This window comes from Macaca mulatta, chromosome 4 (genome assembly GCF_049350105.2).
Source record: "Macaca mulatta isolate MMU2019108-1 chromosome 4, T2T-MMU8v2.0, whole genome shotgun sequence".
NCBI lineage: Eukaryota > Metazoa > Chordata > Mammalia > Primates > Cercopithecidae > Macaca > Macaca mulatta.
The window spans coordinates 49,825,738-49,848,537 of NC_133409.1; the positions used below are offsets into that span (position 1 = coordinate 49,825,738).

General features: G+C 36.3%; 1 protein-coding gene across 9 annotated transcripts in view; it reads left to right on the forward strand.

The window, feature by feature from the left end:
• Positions 1 to 22,800, forward strand: part of UTRN (utrophin) — a 576,786-nt gene that overhangs the window by 280,301 nt on the left and 273,685 nt on the right. For all 9 annotated transcript variants that reach the window (XM_015137213.3, XM_077999492.1, XM_015137214.3 and 6 more), the window contains one exon: positions 6,933 to 7,122. In XM_015137213.3, coding sequence (XP_014992699.3) covers positions 6,933 to 7,122 — 190 coding nt within the window. The remainder of the gene's footprint in view (positions 1 to 6,932; positions 7,123 to 22,800) is intronic.

The following is a 22,800-nucleotide window of genomic DNA, read 5'->3' on the forward strand; positions in this document are numbered from 1 at the left end:
ACTCTGTGTCAAAAAAAAAAAAAAATGTGGAGGAGGCAGCAGAAGAGTGGTTCAGAGAGATGTGATGTGAGGACTTCACCTGCTGTTGCTGGATTTGAAGGTGGAGGAAGTGGCTACGAGTCAAGGAATGTGGCAACCTCTAGAAGTTGGAAAAGAAGAGAAACCGGATTCATCCCTAGACCCTCCAAAAATAAATGCAGCCCTGCTGATAACTTGATTTTAGTCTAATGGAGACCCATGTTGATCACTAGCCTACAAAACTGTAAGACAATAAACTTGTATTGCTTTATACCACAAAGTTTGTGGTTATTTATGATAGCAGCGATGAAACACCAACAGCTATGGTAGGGGAAACTATGGGATGCCTTGGGGAAGGTACCATGGTTTTGGAAAGTGTTTGCATCCAGGTCTGGAGGGTCAGTAGAAGTTAACCAGGTGGGACGGGGAAAATTAGTGGAGGCTGGAGGAGAGGAGCAGGAGGATATTTAAGGTAAAAAAAGTAAAATGTAGAGTTCTGGATGTGACAGAGGCAGTGACCTCTCAGAGTACTAATAATTGGTTCATTTTTGTAGATAAATAACACATGAAGTGTGAAGTGGGGAGATGCCTGCTGGGGAGGTGAGCCAGAGTCAGATCATGGAAAACCTGTGTATCAGGCAGAGTTTAGGGATGATGAAGACAATCCTTGCCCACGCGCTTGTGGCTAGTGAGCAATGGAGCTTTGTCTACCTTAATCCAAAATCCATATTTTTTAACCAACAAAGTAGACATCTTTTCCAGAACAACTAAAATTTGTTTTTCTGAAAGGAAAGTATCCTACAAAGTGAATATTTTTAAAGTAGTATCTCTTTTCCCACTGATGATCAGTAGATAATTTGTCAATAGGTGCTCTAGCTTCTGGATTGAGAATGTTCCACTGGTGACCAAAGTGTGCTGCTGGAATTACTCAACCCAGTGGAATACCGTCTGAGGCCAAGTGCTCATGGTCTTCTTAGCTCACTTTTCCTTTGAAGCATGACCTTAGGCTGCCCACCTCCCCTCCTAACCTGGTTCTTTATACTTGCTAGGTATCTAAGTATCTCTTACTCTTATATAAAGAGAATCCTTTGCCTTTACCCTTAGGGTTCTTAGACATTTACATCCTCTTCCCTAGTTTGGACATTCTCAGGGTTTAATATAATTATTCTGTAATGATGTCTTTTTACATTAGCTGTTGCCATATAACCTATTATGTGCATATGAATATTTTTAAATAATAAAACAGAATTCTGATTATGGGAAATGAAGGTGTTTGACCTTAGTAAATTTTTTTTAATGACTAAATTGTTATATATTGAATGTTCTTAAAGGAGAATCACCTGTTCGTAGTGGATTGATTGCACATGTGCACTCCTCTAATCTTTGTTTTCTAGTGCCTTTTTTAGTACAGCCTTCATTTGGCTATTCTTAATGTTTTTTCTGTTGATGTTTTAAAAATAGAAAATATAGACAGGGTTTGGGGAACGATAAAACATCAGCCCCAACAACCACTGAAATTCTAGTGAGTAACTTCTAAATTTTAAAAATTAAAAAAGTATTCACCTATGATTACAAAACAAAAAACAAAAAAACAAAAAAACAAAAAAACCCCAACAACAACCACTAAGCACTGAAAGGTTTATAACAGAATATAGTTCTTTTCCCTCGACTCACCGCAGTGCCCTTCCTAGAGGCAACTATTCTCTTTACCTTTTGCATTTCCATATTCTAAATAAGATGAGTATGCCATCATCTTTCAGTTCTTCAGTATTAGACATTGTCTGCTGACGTCCTATTTTGGTAAATACATAGGAAGTTGCTTAGGGATGCCACTGTTCTTTTCCCAGCTTCATCATGGAATTTTAGATAAATAAATATAAAGTGTTGACGTTATTTTCTCTGTCTAAACATTATTACCAACTGAAAACTGAGGTTTACTATAATTTTGTTTCCTATGTGTTTGTTTTACCTGAAATTAATAATTGCCTTATTTTTATATGCCTAATTTTCTTTGCACCTATTGCTAATGCTCCCACATTTTCCAGTGACCTGACAGTACAATTTTCCACAATGCCAATCGCATTAAGCAGGCTATCACTTCTAATATTGTTCCTTGGTGACGTCTCTTCTGGAGACATGCTTTCTAGGCCTGCTACACAGCCATCATGCTGGGTATTTGCTTTGCTCCTACTTTACAATCTCTGCTTCTTGGATCTCATGGATGTTTCGTGTTATTTGTTTGTTTTTGTCTTTTTGTTTTGTTTTGTTTTTTGGTTTATTTGTTTTCTTCTTTGGGGCGATTTCCTGATTTTGTCTGAGTGTTCCTTTGTAAGTTTTGTCATGTTAAAACAGGAATACAGAGTGGTGGCAATGCTGAAGACAGCCCATACCTGCTCCAGTTTGGATTCACACCGTCTTTTCTGTGATCTCCTCTCACCATTAACAGGAGAGCCCCTTCTCATTGTTCAACTCCCACTTAGGAGTGAGAACATGCAGTGTTTAGTTTTCTGTTCCTGTGTTATTTTGCTGAGAATGATGGTTTCCAGCTTCATCCATGCCCCTGCAAAGGACATGAACTCATTCTTTTTTATGGCTGCATAGTATTCCATGGTGTATATGGGTCACATTTTCTTTATCCGGTCTGTCATTGATGGGCATTTGGGTTGTAAATAGTGCTACAGTAAACATACATGTGCATGTGTCTTTATAGTAGAATGATTTATAATATTTTGGGTATATACCCAGTAATGGGATCACTGGGTCAAATGGTATTTCTGGTTCTAGATCCTTGAGGAATCACCACACTGTCTTCCACAATGGTTGAACTAATTTACACTCCCACCGACAGTGTAAAAGCGTTCCTATTTCTCCACATCCTCTCCAGCATCTGTTATTTCGTGACTTTTTAATGATCACATTCTACCTGGTGTGAGATGGTATCTCATTGTGGTTTTGATTTGCATTTCTCTAATGACCAGCGATGATGAGCTTTTTTTCATATGTTTGTTGGTCACATAAATGTTTTCTTTTGAGAAATGTCTGTTCATATCCTTCAACCACTTTTTGATGTGGTAGTTTGATTTTTTTCTTGTAAATTTGTTTAAGTGTAGGAGCTAATTTTAAAGACATAGCATGGCTGGGCATGGTGGCTCAGCCTGTAATGCCGGTACTTTGGAAGGCTGAGGCAGACACATCACTTGAGGTCAGGAGTTCAAGACCAGCCTGGCCAACGTGGTGAAACCCTATCTCTATTAAAAAAAAAAAATACAAAAATCTGTTGGGCATGGTGGTGCATGCCTTTAGTTCCAGAAGTTTGGGAGGCCAAGGCGGACCAATCGCCTGAGGTCAACAGTTTGAGACCAGGCTGGGCAGCATGGTGAAATCCTGTCTCTATTAAAAAAATACAAAAATTAGCCAGGTGTGGTGGCAGGCACCAATAATCCCAGCTACCTGGGAGGCTGAGGCAGCAGAATTACTTGAACTGGGGAGGTAGAGGTTGCAGTGAGCTGAGATCGCACCACTGCACTCCAGCCTGGGTGACAGAGCAAGATTCTGTGTCAAAAATAAAATAAAATAAAATAATATTATAGAAAGATTATCATTCTGTAAATACTTGTATAACTAGGATTCAGGAATATGAAGGTATAAAAAGTTCTGCTGAAAGAGAGTTTATAGAATGGGTGGAAAAATACGAAAACTGTAATGTAGTTAAAATACAATTTAAGAATGAAACAAGATCATCATTCAAGGCCTTTTTCCAGGATCCGTGTGAATAATTGTTGTTCGAAGAGGATTATTGACCTTTTATGAACTCATGACAAGGAAACCTAACTGGGATGGAATGTTCTGGAAGAGGTAGTCCTTAACCTTTAAAGGAGTGGTAGGATTGTGGTAGGATTACGATAAATGGAGAGGGTCAGCAGGACATTTTTATATGGATATAACATTTTCGTGTGGACACAGTAGTAAGAATATTCTAGAGAAAAAGGAGCACACCACTATTACCTAAACAGAGTATTGAAGAAAACTAGGGGATAAAGTTGGAGAAGTAAACTGGGATCAATTATGGAGGAAATTAAATTCCAGGTGAGGCAATTTGAATTGATTCTGCAGGTTAAGAAGTAAGCGCTAGGATGAAGTTGATGACATTCAAGAATGTCATATAAACAGAATGTTAGTATGTAATCTTTTATGTCTGACTTCTTTGACTTAGCAGAATGCATGTGAGATTCCATGCGTATTGTTGCATGTATCAGTAGTTTGCTTATTTTTACTGTGGAATAGTATTCCATTGTATCCCTGTACCAAACTTTGTCTATCTGTATATAATACCAGTTGGCATTTGGGTTGTTTTCAGTTTTGGGCCATTACCAATAACGCTGCTATATTTGCTGGCATACAGATTTTATATAGACATATGGTGGGTTTTTTGTTTGTTTGTTTGTTTGTCTGTGAGACAGTCTTACTCTGTCGCCCAGACTGGAGTGCAGTGGCACAATCTTGGCTCACTGCAATCTCTGCCTCCTGAGTTCAAGCAATTCTTATTGCCTCAGCCTCCTGAGTAGCTGGGATTACAGGCATGCCCCACCACACCCACCTAATTTGTGTATTTTTAGTGGAGAAGAGATTTCACTATGTGGTCCAGGCTGGTCTTGAACTCCTGACCTCAAGTAATCTGCCTGCCTTGGCCTCCCAAAGTGCTGGGACTACAGGCATGAGCCACTGTGCCCCATCTAGACATGTGTTTTTGTTTCTTTGGATAAATACCTAGGGGTAAGATTGCTGAGTTGTATCACTAATGTGTGGTTAATTTTATAACAAACTGCCAGCTGTTTTTCAAAATGGCTGTACTTTTACCTGCGATGTATGAGAGTTGCAGTTACTCCACATTCCTGCCAATCCTTGGTATAGTCATTTTCTTAAAGCCGTTTTAATGTGAAACAATGTCTCATTGTGATTTGAATTTACATTTCTCTAATGATTAATGTGCTGAGCATATTTTCATTTGCTTATTTGTCATCAAAACATCTTGTATGGTCATGTATAGGTTTAAATCTTTTGTCCATTTTTTAAAATGGTATGTTTAAAAAGATACTGCATCATTATAAAATTTAAAAAATGCCAAAAAGTACAAATAGGAAAGAAAACCAACTTAAATTCCAGCACCCAAAAATAATTGTTTGAATATTAAGTTAATATTCCAGACATTTCTCCCTGTATGTATATATACAGATAGAAGGACAGATGGATGGATGGATGAGTAGATGGACAGAGAGAAAAAAATATGTAAATAAAGTCCATTAGATATGCTGATTTTTACTGTGATACAATTTGTATACAGTAGTTCCCTCTTATCTGTGGTTTTGCTTGCTGTGGTTTCAGTTACCTGTGGTGTATACAAAAACAAATCTTGAGAAAGAGGGAGATCACATTGACAGAAGTTTTACACAGTGTATTGTTATGATTGTTCTATTTTATTATTAGTTATTATCATCAGTGTTTTACTGTGCCGAATTTATAATGCAAAAATAGGTATGATGTATGGGAAAAAACATGGTCTATATAAGGTTTGGTACTATGTGTGATTTCAGACGTTCACTGGGGATCTTGAAATGTATCCCCTACAGATAAGGGGGCACTGCTGTATCACATACTTCATCAGTGATTTTTAGTATATTCACCATGTTGGGCAACAACCACTACTCTTAATTTCAGAAAATTTATCATCCTCCAAAGAAACTCCATACCATTAGTAGTCAGCCTCCATTGTCCTCCACTGTGCCATCCTAGGCAACACCTAATTTACTTTCTCTCTATGAATTTACCTATTTTGGAAATTTTATGTAAATGGAATTTCACCATATGTGGCCCTTTGTGTCTGGCTTCTTTCACTTAACATAGCGTTTTGAAGGTTCATCCATATGGTAGCATGTGTCAGTACTTCATTCCTTTTTATGGGTGAATAATATTCTATGTATAGATATAGTGTATTTTGTTTATTAATTTCTCTCTGAATTTAGGTTAATTCTACTAGTTGGCCATTATAGATAATGCTGCTGTAGACATTTGTGTACAAGTTTTTCTGTGGAAATATGTTCCAGTTCTCTTGGAATTAAATACCTAGGAGTGAAATGATTAATACTAATTTTAAAAATTGAGTTATTTTCTTATTGTAGAGCTCTGAAGAATATAACGTTTTAAATGTTGAATTTACAGGTGTGTGTATCTCTTAGCTCATATAACTCCAAGATAGCTCTGTGTTCTAATTTTGAGGTAGATTTAATGAAGGGTTTATAGAAGCTCATTTGTCCAATGCATTCTAAATATTACTAAATAAGAAACCAACTTGTATTGATATGAATTGTTTAAAATATATAAAGTCAGCTGTTTCAATTATTTTTATTTTGTCTTAAATATTTCTTCAGATTTCATTTCTTCCTAGAATTCATTTAGCCACTGACTGTATGAATATTTGTTGATATTGTCTTTATGTAAGTCAACACAAAAGGCAATTGCATTGACAGTCACTGACTGTATGAATATTTAATACTTAAAGGAGTGGTAGGATTCAGTGACTGGATGAATACAGTTGCTTTTTGTATTGACCTACAACATATGGGGGAATAATTTAACTTAAAATTATGAGCTGTAAAATGTAGTTATAATTATTTTATGATATGGATGTGATTTTAATATATTTATGGCTCTCCCCCTTTCACTCTTCTCAGAATTCACATGACCCCTCTACTAAGGATTATTCAAGACACACATACAAATAAATCTCCCAAATACCTATGGTGACTTGAATAAAAGGTCCTTTGGGGGCTGCCTGTTAGTTTTTTATTTAGGGATGTGTGATATGGGATGTCACTACTGTAAGTAATGGAGCCGTGCTGTCATATCGTTACTTTCAGTATTGCTGACAGACAGAATGCCTTGGAGGCTGAGTGGAGGACGGTGCAGGCCTCTCGCGGAGATCTGGAAAACTTCCTAAAGTGGATCCAAGAAGCAGAGACCACAGTGAATGTGCTTGCAGATGCCTCTCATCGGGAGAATGCTCTTCAGGATAGTATCTTGGCCAGGGAACTCAAACAGCAGATGCAGGTAAGTGCATGGGAAACCACACCAGTACTTGTGTCTGTCCTGTGCACTTTTGATCCCTCTGCAGGCAAATGTATTACCCTGAAAAGGTGAGGTTGTCACTTTATTCTCTGACGAAATCTGTGCTCTCCTGTGAATAATTGGTTTCTGGAAATAAGCTCTATCAGATCTTTTTACTTAATATTAGAGGGAAAAAGCCCACCTTGTTTTATGGAAGTAATAAGTGTTTATTTAGAGTTAGAGGCTCACAGCTATTCTGCTTTTTGTCATTTTAAGCCCTATTACAGTTAGCTTTATTGAATCCTAAATTATAGGGGCATTTTCCCTTAATGTGAAGTTGTTTCTTTCTCCATTTATTGTACATACTTAATAAAAAGCTGCAAAAGCTCTATGGCTTAGTTTATAACTAAGAATATTAGGCTTGATGGTATTACTTTTATGTCATTAGCTTGATAACTGTGATTGTATATGTAGTCTGACGTTCAAATATTTCTTCTACACAAAATGTGCTAATATAAAACTTTTCATTTACTAACATTATGAGGAATCTTATGAAATATGTCTGAATCTTTTTCTGCCCTCAAGTAGTTCTGCTTCAGTGCTCTTGAACTTCCAGTTCAAAATCTGATACAGGCAGAGTGCGGTGCCTCACTCCTGTAATCCCAGCACTTTGGGAGGCCAAGGTGGATAGGTCACCTGAGGTCAGGAGTTCGAGACCAGCCTGGCCAATGTGGCAAAACCCCGTCTCTACTAAAAATACAAAAATTAGCTAGGTGTGGTGGCTTGCACCTGTAGTCCCAGCTACTTGGGAGGCTGAGGCATGCGAATTACTTGAGGTAATACTTGAGGCGAATACTTGAGGAGGTGGAGGTTGCAGTGAGCCAAGATTGCGCCACTGCACTTCAACCTGGGTGGCAGAACGAGACTCTGTCCACTCCCCAAAAAAACAAAACAAAAACCTGTTTCAATGGGGAAGTCTCCTTGTCAACCATAGTATTACATCTGATTACTTTATACCATGCCATTCTCACATCAGTTTGACAATGATTATTTCTGACATACTTGTGAACACGTGTTCCATTGTCTTTTGTCTTTTGTTGTTGTTGTTGTTTCGCCCAGGCTGGAGTGTAGTGGTGCGATCTTAGCTTGCTACTACCTCTGCCTCCTGGGCTCAAGCGATTCTCATCCCTCAGCCACCTGAGTAGCTGGGATTACAGGTGTGCTCCACCATGCCCGGCTAGGTTTTGTATTTTTAGTAGAGATGGAGTTTCACCACATTGGCCATGCTGGTCTCAAACTCCTGACTTTAAGTGATCCACCTGCCTTGGTCTCCCAAAGTGCTGGGATTACAGGCCTGAGCTACCGCGCGCGACCTCCATTGTCTTTTGATGCATGTCTCCTCCTCCTATCCCAGTTGATCACATGGTTCTTCAAGGGCAGAGATTATATTATCCATATTGTTGCCTACGCAGTGCCCTGTGTGCAAATCCTAAGTAAATATTGACTGCTGTCTTTGTACCTTGACTCACCGTTATGAAACTCAGCATTGATACCTTTTTAAAATCCGTTCTTAGGAACTCTTTTCTCTTAAAACATCAAAAAGACTGTTTTGTAGAATGTCAACAAATGTGTGGATCTGGATGAAGGATACAGAGGCTTTCTTTGAACTACTCTGATTCTTACAATTTTTCTTTAAGTTTGAAATTATTTTCACTGAAAAGTTACACAATTTGAAAAACAGATCTTTTTGGAATGAGCTTATTTATAAATTGTCCCTGTGCATGAAAACTCATGATGTTTTGCTATTGAGTTCTTAAGATTCATTTGATGAAAATTTCTGTTTAAATGCATTGCTGCTTGTTTCTTATGCCTTGCACAATACATTTGTGACTTGGTAATGAGTGTGACCAGGCAAGTATCAAAATTAAATCTGTTCCTTTGTCTCACTCTTTCGAGCCTCATGAGTTCACTATAAATGTTAATTGATAAAATATTCAGTCATCATCTATATTTTAGGAGGTCATAGAGGACTCTAAGTGTGGGTAGATGCTAGATTTTTTTTTTTTTTAATGATTTAAACAAGAAAAAGCCTGCCCTATAAATGTTCAGTTAATTGATGCAATGGTTTTAATTTCAATAGCTGTCTAGGCTTGAGTAGGTAACAGTTTATACACAATGAGTAAAGGAGGCTTTAAATGAACCCTGGTAATGACCATCAGCAAAACACAGGCCTATTCTAGAGTTTAATGTCTTCTGACATGTTTTGTGTTAGGATATATTTACCATGGCTAAGACTCTTCTCAATAGTTAATGAATATTCAAACAGTGGAAGACAAATGTAAATAGAAATGTTTAAAATCTTTCAAAATAAAAATAACTAAGCACAGGATTACTTATGGCAAACAGCATCAAGAAAGAAAGGTTGCTGATAAAAATATTAAAATACATTATAATGCTTTATAAAATATATTATAACATGTTATTACTTTAGTGTTGCTAAAAATAGTCTCTTTTGGCTGGTAGAAAGTAATAAAGAGGACATTTACTAAGAGTCTACTAAAATTCCTTTGTTTAAAGATAAATATGTACATTTATGTTTAAAATGTTTCATATTACAGTAATTTGCATGATTTTTTCCTCCCTTGCTTCATTATTAAATGCTCTTAAGGTGTTCTTTCCATTCTGTTTAAAAAATATTCTATGGTTTTATTTTCAGCACCATATAGATAGATGATTGTTAGAGATTCATTACCTTTTACTGAGTTTTTCTGAGGCAGTATAATTTTAATTTTTTATGGTGTTGTATATTAATGATTCTCCTTTTGTATGAGTGAACAGACATTTAAAATAGAAACTTGTTTGGAAATGGAGAGATGTTTGTTTGAGAAAATGACTGTAAAAAGCATGGCCAATCATAGCAGAGAAATTCTGGTGGCATGGTGGCGGCGATGGTGGTGGTGGCCGTGGTGGTGCACAGTCTCTGTGCACTAAGGAAGATGGAATAAGGAGCTCTGTGTATCTGTGCTGCATGCACAGGATGTGTATGTAGAACTGCTTAGCTGACACATTCACTGTTTATACTTGCTTCATGTCTTGTGACAACCAGATCCAAGGCCTTCGGAGTATTTCATGAAGATAAAGCAGTTTATTCTATGTTCGGTTTAAGGTGAATCTTGGGTGAATTTTGATAAGGATAGTTCTAAAGCACATGGAAGATGATTAACTTTTGGGAGTATGCTATGATACATGCCATTCTGTTAAGGATGGATGATGATTTGGATTTATGTATCTATGTTTCATCCGTCCTGCTGCAAGGCTGTTAGGTTTTATTCCCCAGCAGAGGCCTTTTGGCAAGAGAAAAGCCGATTCTTTGGAGACCTGCAGGAGAGACAAGCTCCTTGAGAACTGAGCAGTCCAGCTCATAGAGGGTCTTAAATGCCATGCAAGTATTTATATTTTAACCCAGTGGCAATGAAGAGAAGTCATAAAGGATAGTAACACGAGTGATGCAATCGGATTTTTGCTTTATAGGAATTTAGCTGATGGTATGAGGAATGGATTTGAACTAGACAAGAGTGACAGAAGAGAGGCCTGTTAGGATACTCATGTAGCCCTCCAGGCTACAGGTGTTAATGACCAGAAAGGAGACAATGGCAGGGGTAGTAGATCTAATGACTCAATAGTATACCTAGACTGAGGAAGGGGAAAGGCAGATTGCCAAGTGGTGTTAGAGCCTAAGACTGGGAACATAGAAGAAAATGTCAGGGCAGGGTTGCAAGTTAGTGGGAAATGTGTGGGGATGGCAAATTTCATCCATTTTGGCTTTGTTGAAATGAAGCATTGGAGTAACATCCAGGAGGAGATGCCTAATATGCAGTTGTCACTGTGAATCTGTATTCAGATAAGAGTATTTGGCCAAAGATGCAGAAACTTTATTTTTTGCTTCTGTGTGAAAGCCCATTATTGACTTCCAACTAGTTTATTAGTTCAAATGCATTTATTCTTAATGTGCATGTTCATATTCTAAAAGATTGTTATTCTTTTAATTATATTTAAAAATTTTAGCTGTACGTTTGGCATTACCAATTAACTGAGATGCTCTGATTCTTTCCTGGGTAAAATCCTGAGTTCCTGCTTTCTGGAGTGGTGTTGTCGTGGGTGGCTGGTTTTGCTCTCTAACAATTTATATTTTATGATTATTACACTTTTATCTCCTATGTTTGCTTTTAGCCTCATTTTCATCCTCTTGTTTCGTATGTGCAGACTTTGATTATAGATTTTTTTAGATTTTCTCCTGTGCCCAGCTCCATGCTTAGCACTGTGTTTGAGGGGTGAATGCCTATCTCATGGGGACTTCATCTGCTGGTTCTAGGACAAGAATTATAGCTTCATACTTATTTAATAACAACTTTCTTGGCATATAATTCACATACTATATGGTTCATTCATTTAAATTTTACAATTCATTTGTTGCTAGTCTGTTCACGGTTGTACAATCATCACCACAATCAAGTTAGAACATTTTCATTTCCTCAAAAAGAAACCCCTTCCCTTTACTATCAATTTCCCATTCCTCCCGGCCAATTCCCTCTCCCCTGAACAATCACTAATCTATTTCTATCTATTTGCCAAATACCTTAACATTTTGTATTCTATCCTTTGACTATGTTCTCCACTTTTGGCTTTACACAGATATGGTGACATTGTTAGCCTCACCAGAGGGAGGCAGTGTAGATTCTCAGTATGGACCTACAGGGAAAAAAGATACAGGCAGGCGTCCACAGAACACTGCATGATAAACACGGTTCTATAAGACCCAATAAAGTCGGCAAAACGCTGCTTGATAAACACCGTTCTGTAAGACACAATATAGGACTTTAAATCATTCTAACATGAAGGACTAAGAAAGACAAATGAAGTAAAGGAGGAAAAACAAATACTTGAAAATACTGCATTTCTTTTAAAGAATCATGACAACATTAGACAGAGGTGAAATTGCAGCATTAGCCCAGTTACCAGTTTGAGCAGGACACTGATAATGAGCAACATCTGGGTTCTATATCTGGCTGTGCTCTTTGGCCCAGTCATTTAATCATCCAGGGTTATTTTGCGCATCTCCTGATAGTACTTTACCCCAGTTGATGTTTGTAATGATATTCAGGCTGCAGTAGAGAATATGTCTCAAGTGTGTATATATACACATAAAACCACAAAATTCTGTACCGGGTTTTTATATGATATAATTATGGCCTCATATTTCCTATTCATAAAATTAAAACAGCTTTATGGCAAATAAAATGAGATCATGAAGATGCTGTCTAAGGGGAAATGTGGCAATTTGGAATGTTCAGTAGTCAATTACAGACTTTTAATTTTTTATTAACTTAGCTGTTTAATTAGATAAATCCTAACCTATTCCATTTTTAATGGCTTTCCTTCTAGGCAGGCAGATGCGAATCCACTGGATCCCTCTGCTTTTAGGGCATCTTAGTCACATAACCCCTACAAGTATTTTTTGTTTTGCTTTATTGTTGTTGTTGTTTTGTTTTAGGTGATCTTGGGCTGAGACCTGTCTGGCGGGTGATTTTTTAGCACTTAATGTATGGGCTGTTGTTATTAGAGTCAGGTGTACCCTTCTGCTCTTCTCAAGATTTATAACAGGGTCTCCTGTTCACTAATTCACAGAGCACAGCTAGAGCTGCATTTCTTCCATAGTGAATGTATCCCTCTTTAGAGAGGGTGAATGCTCCACTCTCTTAATAGAAACCAGCTGCAAGGCATGCACCGTGGTGGTGGTGGTAATATGTTGAATCCCTGTTCCCAGGGGATGTCTGCTTTCTATCTGCAGCTTTAATGTTTCACTTAATATCTTCTTTGGCTACTGAGCGCACTCCTCTCCCGCAGCCGGCAGCGCTTGGCTGCTCGACAGCTTCCTTCATTTCTGGCCATGCCGGGCTGAGCAAGTGCTGGCTGTGAGCATCTGCTGGGGGGCTTTCTCTGTGGCGTTTGTCTGTGTTTTTTAAATTGAGAAATTGAAGGAATACCAGCCTCCTTTTTCCTAGAACCTAACCCCCTGTATCTTTCAAATGCTTTCTGGAAACGAGCATGCTCAGAGAACTGACAAATCATTGTCCAGTGACCGGGAGGAAATGATCGTTGCTCTTCATTTATAATGCAAATTCTGAGGTGTCTCCAGAAGTGTGGTAAACTTAAAATGATGGCTGTGGTGAGAACGTCTCTGCAGAAAGTTGTGGTTTTGTTGCATCGTTTACAAAGGATGGCAGTTTCTTCTCCTCGGTATCAGAAGCTCTGTAAGGTAACTGAGTGATTGAAAATAAGGATGCCGGGTGTCTGACAGTTGTACTGTTTCTCAGGCTCTAAAAACTAATCTTTCAGGTTCTTATCAAGGAAGATTCCCTTTCTTAGTAACTGATTTTGAAATCTGTTAAAGTGAATTGCATAATTACATTTTGTTTAGTACATAGTTTATTTTGCAATTGACATCATCTTGTCTTCCGAGATGGGCTAGTGAACTGTTTGGAGAAAATATGATAGCAAAACTACTACATTCATTAAGACCTGTTACCTCTGTGGTACTTTGCAGTATCTTAATTAATCTTATGTAAATTTTAGTAAAATTAAAAGAAGAGTGACAAATAATCTTTCAGTCGATTTTTTAAAAATGTTCCATCTTCTTATAGCTAATTGCTTTTTCAATTAAAAAAATTAAAACACATTTAAAAAAAAGATCAGACTTAATTTCATCATAAAACATCCCCATATTCTTGAATCTCCATATACTATAGTTACACTGGAAGAATTTAATTTCATTTGGATAGGTGAATTAAGTAGACTTACAGGAGGCAACTTGTTTGACAGTTGCAAATTTCTAATACTACATCATCCTGAACATAAACCATTCAATCAGCTGCTGTATTTTTTTTAAGTCAGCTGTTATATGTTTGATCATAGTTTTATTCAAACTATGGTGATACTATGTCATTACTTGCGTCAAAATTAGAGTGTTTTGATATAAAAGGAGAGAATTATAATAGCAATTTTTATACTACCACAGTACTATATTCATCCTTCCTATCATATTTTTAGTACCGTTCTCAAGAATGTATCTTGTTGCTCTGTTAGCTGCCCAAACTCATTTGTGATCAAAACAACTGCCTCAAAGAAAATATTATTTTTCTGATGATATACAATATGGCATGTCCAGGCATCTAGATGATGCTTATGTGGCAGCAGATTGAGGTGGGAAGCAGTATTCCATTAACTTTATTATATCACAGTGTAATTTTTTTACAATTTGGCCAATTAGATGTATTGCTGTCTGGAGACTTTTTTTTTTTTTTTTTTTTTTTTTTTTCCGGACGTTTTGGGAGACAGATTCAGGTAGTGGGGTATTCTTTTCAGAAATACTTAGAAGAGTTTTCTTTGCATAAGAAGTTAATTAAAACTTAACAGAACTTAATTAATTCAGTTACAAAGATTTGTAAACCTAAGTATTTCAATGTGTTGTGTTTTGCTCCACTTCAAAGGATAAGTTTATTCTGGTAAAACATTTATGTTTTTCATGAAAAGGCAATTTTGATAATAGATAAGAAAAGCTCATTCACTAATTAATGTTATTTATTTTTTTTAACCACCAATATGAATATATAAAGCATTCTTTTTTTAAAAGAGCAGGGTCATTTTCCTGATCCATTTGTGTGTGCACTTTCACAAAACCAAATATTTTTCTAAAGTCTAAGGTATTAAGTTAGTGCAAAGTATGAAACAGCAGAAGTCAAGTACTGGAGAAAGTTGCTAATTAGTTTCCTAATTCTACCTCAAATAGGCACAAGTTAAATCACTGAAGTCATTGGATAAATTACCATCAGAAGTGCTTTTTGGGAAGACTGCTTGATTTATAATTTCCTAAAGATATCACAAAAATTTAAATGTTTAGAATAAATGTTACTTATTTCATTTAGAAAATTAAAATTTACATTATTTGCTGTTGAAATACTATATTCCACGTAGTCTTTCACATATGCAAAATTAACAACTGCCTGGATAACGCAATGAGAAATGTACAATTCCAGTACCTTCCAGCAGGTGTCAGTATAATATGAGATTTTGCCTAAAGAACTGGCAATCCAGATTAGGAAGCGGCACAATTACTATGAAATAAATAAACTAGTAACAAATAAATTTTATTTGTGTGGTTATATTTTGAAAACTGATCTAAGTTTTTGGGCTATATTAATTTAATGAAATAAATAAAAATTTAGTTGTAGACTTAAATATTAACAGTTGCCATCTCTGATACTGATAGAGGTAGCTATACCAAGCAAAAATACTTAATTATATTTTAATTATCAATAGCCCATGTGTCATATCTAAAAGTTTAAATAGGTTTGACATTTATTTGCTTTAAAACACTGTAAGTTCTCTTCCCATTAAATTGTAAATGCTGTCTTGACTTTCTCTCTCCTTATTCCTCCCACATTCTCTAAATTTAGTTTCTTAGAAAAGAAATGCTTTAAGTTTGTGTTTCTCCATAAAAATATAGAAACAGTCTATTGTAAATACATTTAGAGACCAAAATGAATGAGAATAAAATGTGGCATCATCTGAGAGAAACTTGACTATTTAAAATTCATATTGGCATTTTGAAATTCAGTGTCTGAATATTTTTATCCCCTTTTAAATTCCTCTTTAGGATCATTCTTTTTAGGTATTATTTGTTTAGTCTTTTATTAGACTTTTCCCTCTGTGGCAGCTTGTCTTTTCTGTTTATTTTCATACATCTCTTGTTTGTCAGAAGATAGCGTGTGCGTTACACGAGTAGATATTTGTGTAGAATATTCTCATTTTGTGGGTTTTCTTATATGTTTCAAAGAGAAGGGAGGAATGAAAAAAGGCATGTCACAGCTCTCAGAGTTAAAATATACTCCCTTCCCACAATCTATTTACACATTCACGTGTATTTTTTGCCTTTAAAAATATTTCTTCTCTGTTATACATCCAATAAAATTTGAGCAGGAAGCAAAAACGTAAGTGCTGCTTACTTGGACATATAATTAGCAGCATTGAAATTGCCCTGATGACCTAAAATCACCCTACACTGGATGCTAATTTTTTCAGATATGGTTTTGTTTGTTTAGTTTCTTTAAAATTTTCATGCCTATAATTTTTCTTTTAATAGAGCACAGTAGAAACAAAGCTTATATAAATGATTTGAAAAATAATATTGAATTTAATTTATTTTTATTATGTGATTACTTTGGGGTGTTTTATATCATTAAGTCTTTAGATTAGAAATGGGTTGTTTGTGTTAGTGTTAAATCGGTAGAGATTTTTATAAGTCCTCTTTATTTTTTTCTTAGTGCCAAATTCTGTAAAATATTTAACAATTGAGGGCATGGTAAAAAGCAGTTTCCTGTAAAGTAGATTGGAATATGAATATTATAGGAATAATAAGAAAAATTTAAAAATATTTAGTGCTGTAAATTGAGTTCTTCATGACTCAGGCATTTTAGAAAATGTTGATTTAAATGATGTAACTTCTATTTGCTTGAATGTGTGTGTAAATCATTTTAGCTTAAGTGGTTTTATTCACCCCCAAACTATTCTGATCTTGTTTCTTCAGCAAAAATATTTTAAACATCTAGTTGTATATAGATGTGTATTCATTTAAAAGTTATACACATATGCCATGGTGAAATCTTATATTAAATATTAGTAGTGTATAATTCTGTTCTTACTTTCTACTGTTGCCTTTTTGTACCCCAGTTGATTCTTTTTCTCTATGTGGTATACACACGCGATTTCAGTAACTAGTCATTTACATACAGAGTGAAACTATGGCTATTCTTAGCCTGGCCTTCTGGGGGGCTTGAGCTTTCAGTGTGGTGCTGATCTCAAAGTCTTCCCCGGAAAACTGTGTCTTCTGTGGTATTAAAGCAGCTACTTCTGAATATTCTGTGAAAAATAGAAAGAGACCAGAAGATTCTACCTAACAAGTCACGATTGACCAGTGATGTCTACAAAAGGCTTGCTTTGTGGCTGTGTGTGTGTGTGTGTGTGTGTGTGTGTGTGTGTGTGTGTGTTTTCATGTGTGGACAACACAGAACTATGTAGTTGCTTGTAGTGCTAATGAGTAATAGATAATGAACACGAAGGCACATTAATCTCTCAGCAGGTTTTCAGATTCACTGATGAAGTAAGGTCACACATTATTTTTCATCTACATGTATAGCTCCCTGTATTTAGAGGTAGTTAAGGTTGAGTATGTGGTTTTTTTAGAAGACACTGAATGGAGTGGTGTATTTTCGACAGGTTGAATTTTGTATTTTTTATTCTCAAACATTTCCCTACCTTTTTTTCACATGGAGAACCCTGCTCTCCTTGAACAATTAAATCCTGAAGTGATCCAGGGCGATGGAGATTTACTTTACCATGATCTGATTGTTGAGATGTATGTATTTTAAGGTCAACTCTTGGATTCCCTCAGTTTCTCTCAATAATCAACTCAGATATAAATTGTTTGAACCACGGAGCTCAGAGTCATAACCCTCTAGTCTAGAAGTTAGAATTCCCACTTGACCATATGAGGAGTTGTCTCTTCTTGGTTCATGAGAAAGTCTTGGTTGGATTAGTTCAGAAAGTGTGTGAAGGTTGAGGTTTAATGGAGAAAAATGGCATATGTAGACGGGTTTGCCTCCATCTAACCCTCTCCATGGATGTCGTAAGTGCTTTCTGGGAACTGTAGGGATGCCCACACAGACTACTTTCTCTACTCTGCCTCTGTTTCTGCAGTTCCTAGTCAGGTCAAGATTACAGACAAAAGTGAGATGTGTTCAAGGAGAAAACACCCGCACCCCTGCCTGCCACTATCGGATATGATTCCTGTGGCTTCCAAGAACACAAGTGCCATTTTAGAAGGCTCTTGGACCTCTGTTTTGCTGTAGTTCCCCAAGTTGATGTGTGTTGTCAAAATTATGTTTTTAAAAAGTTATCCAATTAACTAACATTTTGTTAATCAGAAAAGTCATGCCATCAATGACTTGGATAAAGTCAGTATAATTAACTGAAAGCAGTATAATTAGATCTGATGCAATGCTTTGTCACTCAATTAAAGATAACTAATACTTTCTACAATGTACCATTTTAAAATTCTTTTATGGCCAAAATATCATTGTCATTGGTGTATGTCTAGAAGTGTAATACTAGTACAAATCCAGAACAAATAGAAAGTGCTTCTGAGAGGGAATTGAAGTAGTATTAATGATACAGATAAAAAGTCTTCTTTTATTTGTAGAGTATTATGTAATAATTGTAACTTAAAGGGTTGATGATTTGTGTTTTCCTAGAGGCAAAGTTTATTAAATTTCAAGTGGAAATTTCCTAGCTGTAGGTACTGCTAGATTTTAAATGTGCAGACACCGTTCCTTCCTCTTACTCTTAACTGTGATCACTACCAACTTCTCTTAGTATATTTGGTAGTTCATTTTTAGTTCTCCAAAATAAGTAATTAGGAGAGTTCCTACCATAGAGATAAAAGAATGTAGAAAATGTTGTGCCATGGTAGCTTTCTTAGTTTCACAAAGCTTTTTCATTTCTGGGCGAGGTAAATGAGTCCAAATAATTGAAATTGGAAAGGATGTGAAGTGCATCAGAGGGTTGCTTTTCATTTTTCATCATCTAGTTTGTTTAGTTCTATGGAACTCTAAAAGATTAATTTATAACAAAGCTCACTTATAAAAGCAGACAGTGCCTTTTAATGCTTAATAAATAATAGGCTTATGTGAAACTGTGGCTTCATAAAGTTAAGCAAGAATTTTGGAAAAACATCAAATGGAAGACGATGTTGAACTGTCTTCACAATAGACAACTATTTTGTTTTTATTTTAACAGAATTAAGAGAAAAAATGATTGACTAGAGCAATAGAATAACTGTTAGCTGTCATGATGGGAAAATACCTTGATACTGCTAGTACAGTTTCCTTACATTTTTAGTATTTTAGAGTTTACAATGTGTTTTCTCATATATTACATCATTAATAAATATAATATTAACAATATTACGTTATTGTGTGTCCTAAGAGATAGGTAGAAAAGAAATTTGTTTTGCAAATCAGCAGGTGAAGGAACATGCCAGTAGTTGCTCAGCTAGTATGTGGTGCAAATTGTGTTCAACATAGGTTTTCTGCTTCAATAGCCAGTGTCTCTCTACATGTAATTTTAGATAGATCATTTTAGGAATTATGTTGGGATAAAATGGGTCATTCAGTATAGAAGATATAGAAAGAGAGATTACATTAACTAGAAAATAGATATTGTTTTGTTCTGAATTATCTCCGTATGCATTTCCTTGTCTAAAGAAATTTAGCCTCTACACTCTCCTTTAAAACATGAGCTGGAGCATGAGGAGAACATTCCATGTTCCTTTAAAACGTGGAATTCTGGAGAATGAGGAGATGTTGGAAATCATCTGATTCAACCATTTCATTTTGGACATAAGGAAACAGAGATGGTCTATAATGGATGTTTTATTGCTGACAGCTTTTTTTTTTTTTTTTTTGAGACAGGGTCTCTGTCGCATAGGCTGGAGTGCAGTGGTGCCATCATGGCTCACTGCAGCCTTGACCTCCTGGGCTCAAGCTATCCTCCCGCCTCAGCCTCTCGAGTAGCTGGGATCACAGCTACTGTACATGCCACCACACCCAGCTAACTTTTTTGTATTTTTTGTGGAGACAGGGTCTCACTATGTTGCTCAGGCAGGTCTTGACCTCTGGAGCTCAAGCAATCTGCCTGCCTCGGCTTTCCAAAGTTGCTGACAGTTTTGAGCGGGTGGCTATGTACTTGTTTTCCTAGAAGTTTAAAAGTAAGGAAATATATTATTTTCAAAACTATTTTGATGTTCGATGTTAAAGTATTGGCTATATAATTTTAAGGAAATAAAGATTTTTAAAAATGAGTTCATTTTACACTTTGGTAAGAAAGATGGATTGTGTCATTTCCATCCATATTAATATAGTTGTTTCTGGTTTTTTATTTATAACTTAATTTGGTTTGATTCTTAATAATACAAACATTAAATTATGTGTTCATTGAACCCAGTTCTCCATATCCAAATGTAGTTTTTTATCATTATATTTAAAAGGATATAATAGCTCCCTAAGAAAGAAACTGAAAGGAGTCAACTAACTTAACAGACTGAGCTGTTTAAAATAAGAAATATATATATATATATTTAAAATTTTAATTCAAAAAACATGTATTGAATGGCTGTCATGCACCAAAGATATGTGCTAAGCAGCATAAATGTAAAATGCAGTGTTGCATTTTCCATGGGGAACAAGGAAGTACAAATAAGTTGTTCTGAGGAATTTTAGTCGTTCATACGAGTCTAGTGTGAGACTAGATTCAAACAATTCTGGCTTTGCCACTTACCAGTTATGTAACCTTGGCAAATCCTTCCACATCTCTGTGTTTCAGTTCCCTTTTCAGAAGATAGGATTGGAATTAGTCTGTCTCTCTCTCTCTACACACACACGCGCACACGCGCGCGCACACACACACACACACACACACGGTTGTTGTAGGAGTTAAATAAGTTAATATTGATAAAATGGTAAAAACAAATGCTGGCACATAACTGCTGTGTGGGTTGGCTACTGTTGTTACAGTTACCACTATTGGTAGGGTTATTCTCCCACCTCGATTGAGTGTGGATCAAATGAGATGATCCACCTGACATGCCCAGCACAGTCTCATGTCTCTTGGGTGTGGTGATGGTATCATCATCTTCATTATCTTTATCTCTGGAGTAACCCTTAAATCTTAACAAGGATGTTCACATTACAGTCAGCCAGAGAATTTTTCCAAAGGATTCATGCCCCCGCAGACTTTGACTCACTGGAGTTCACATGCACCCTGGTCACCTGCGAAGGTGCCATAAACTCCTGCTTTCATCAGGGAAGGAGAAAATAATTCTTTGTAATTTCCCCTGGGGTTGTTATTTTCTGAGTCTCAGCTTGAGGAAATGCAAGAAAAAATTTCCCTTGACCAGTGGGGCTTGTGATAGAAACTCCTGTAGGATGCTCCTCAATTTATGAAGCCTCTTTTGGATTACAGATTAGGCTCTGAGATGGCCCCTAAAAATCCAGTTAACCCACACAGAAACTGATATAATGCTGATGGACATAAAACTTCATATTAAAAAGAAGTCCTATTCCATTGCCAGAAACTAAACAAAGCAAAGGAAAGAAGCCGTCTTTACTGTGAGTGATACAGGAGGAGTGATACAGGAGCCTTAAAAAAAAAGCTCTTGATTCTTGGCTCAAAAATTTTATAAAATGAGTTTTCCTTTTTTTCAGGGTAAATGTTGCAAGAGTTAAAGAGGTAGAGAAAAAGGGGAACTTCTTTATTTGAAAACATTATCTGATCATGTATTTACTCTGGCTTCAGAATTTTACAAGACTACAGTGTAGCTGCACCTCCCCTGGCATCCTGCAGGCCAGGGTGGTTGTGATATAGAAGTATGGGAGATGCTATTTGCTCTGTAGCTTTATTCTGGGATTTTATAACCTTCCTTTTACACTTAACACATCATGAATGCTTTGTATATCATGAATGCTTTTTATGTCTTATATTGTGATTTTTTAAAAACAATGTAAATAAAATTCTGTTGAGTGGCTGCACCGTAATTTATTCAGGGAACCCACTATGGTTAGGTAACTAGGTCGTTACCAATGTTCTCATGATAAATAATTCCATGATGAACATCCTTATACATCATTAAGTGCATCCTGATTATGTCCAGGGTGTGTTATTAGAATGGCATAACTGGACCAAAAGAATCAGAACAATGAAAAGCTTTTTAAATTTTTAAATTTTTATTTTTTATTTTTTTAGACAGAGTCTTGCTGTTGCCAGGCTGGAGTAATCTCCAGTGCAGTGGAGTAATCTCAGCTCACTGCAACTTCTGCCTCCCAGGTTCGAGCGATTCTCCTGCCTCAGCCTCTCGAATAACTGGGACTACAGGCGTGCACCACCACACCCAGCTAATTTGTGTATTTTCAGTAGAGATGGGGTTTCACCATGTTGGCCATGATGGTCTTGATCTCTTGACCTCGTGATCCCCCCACCTCAGTTTCCTAAAGTGCTGGGATTACAGGCATAAACCACCCAGCCAATGGAAAGCTTTTGATATATATTGCCAGATTTCCATCTTGCAAGGTAGCACCTGTTTACATAACCACTACCTGCTTGAATGCCTAATTTCTTGTACTCTCACAGACAATAGGCAATACCAATTAAAAATATTTTATGAAGTTGTTAGATGAAAATCACAACCATGTTATAGAATATAAACTGAAAACCTAGTCAAGTTGAATTATTTACCTGTGTGGGATCAAATATTCTATCCCAGAACTGTCTGAATTTCAGATACTGAGAACCCAATCACTATAGTTTCTACAATGGGATGTAACAAATACAGTATAATAAAACTAGAAGTTGTTTGAACATAGAAGAAGGGGCAGTAAAATCTGAATTTAAAATGTCAGAGAAGTATTTGGAGAAAATGTAGTACTAATATGGATCTTGAGGAGTAGACAGAATTTTAGTAGAGCAGAAAACTCTGGGAATAGACTGAATGAGTAAACATGTTACCAGATGCAA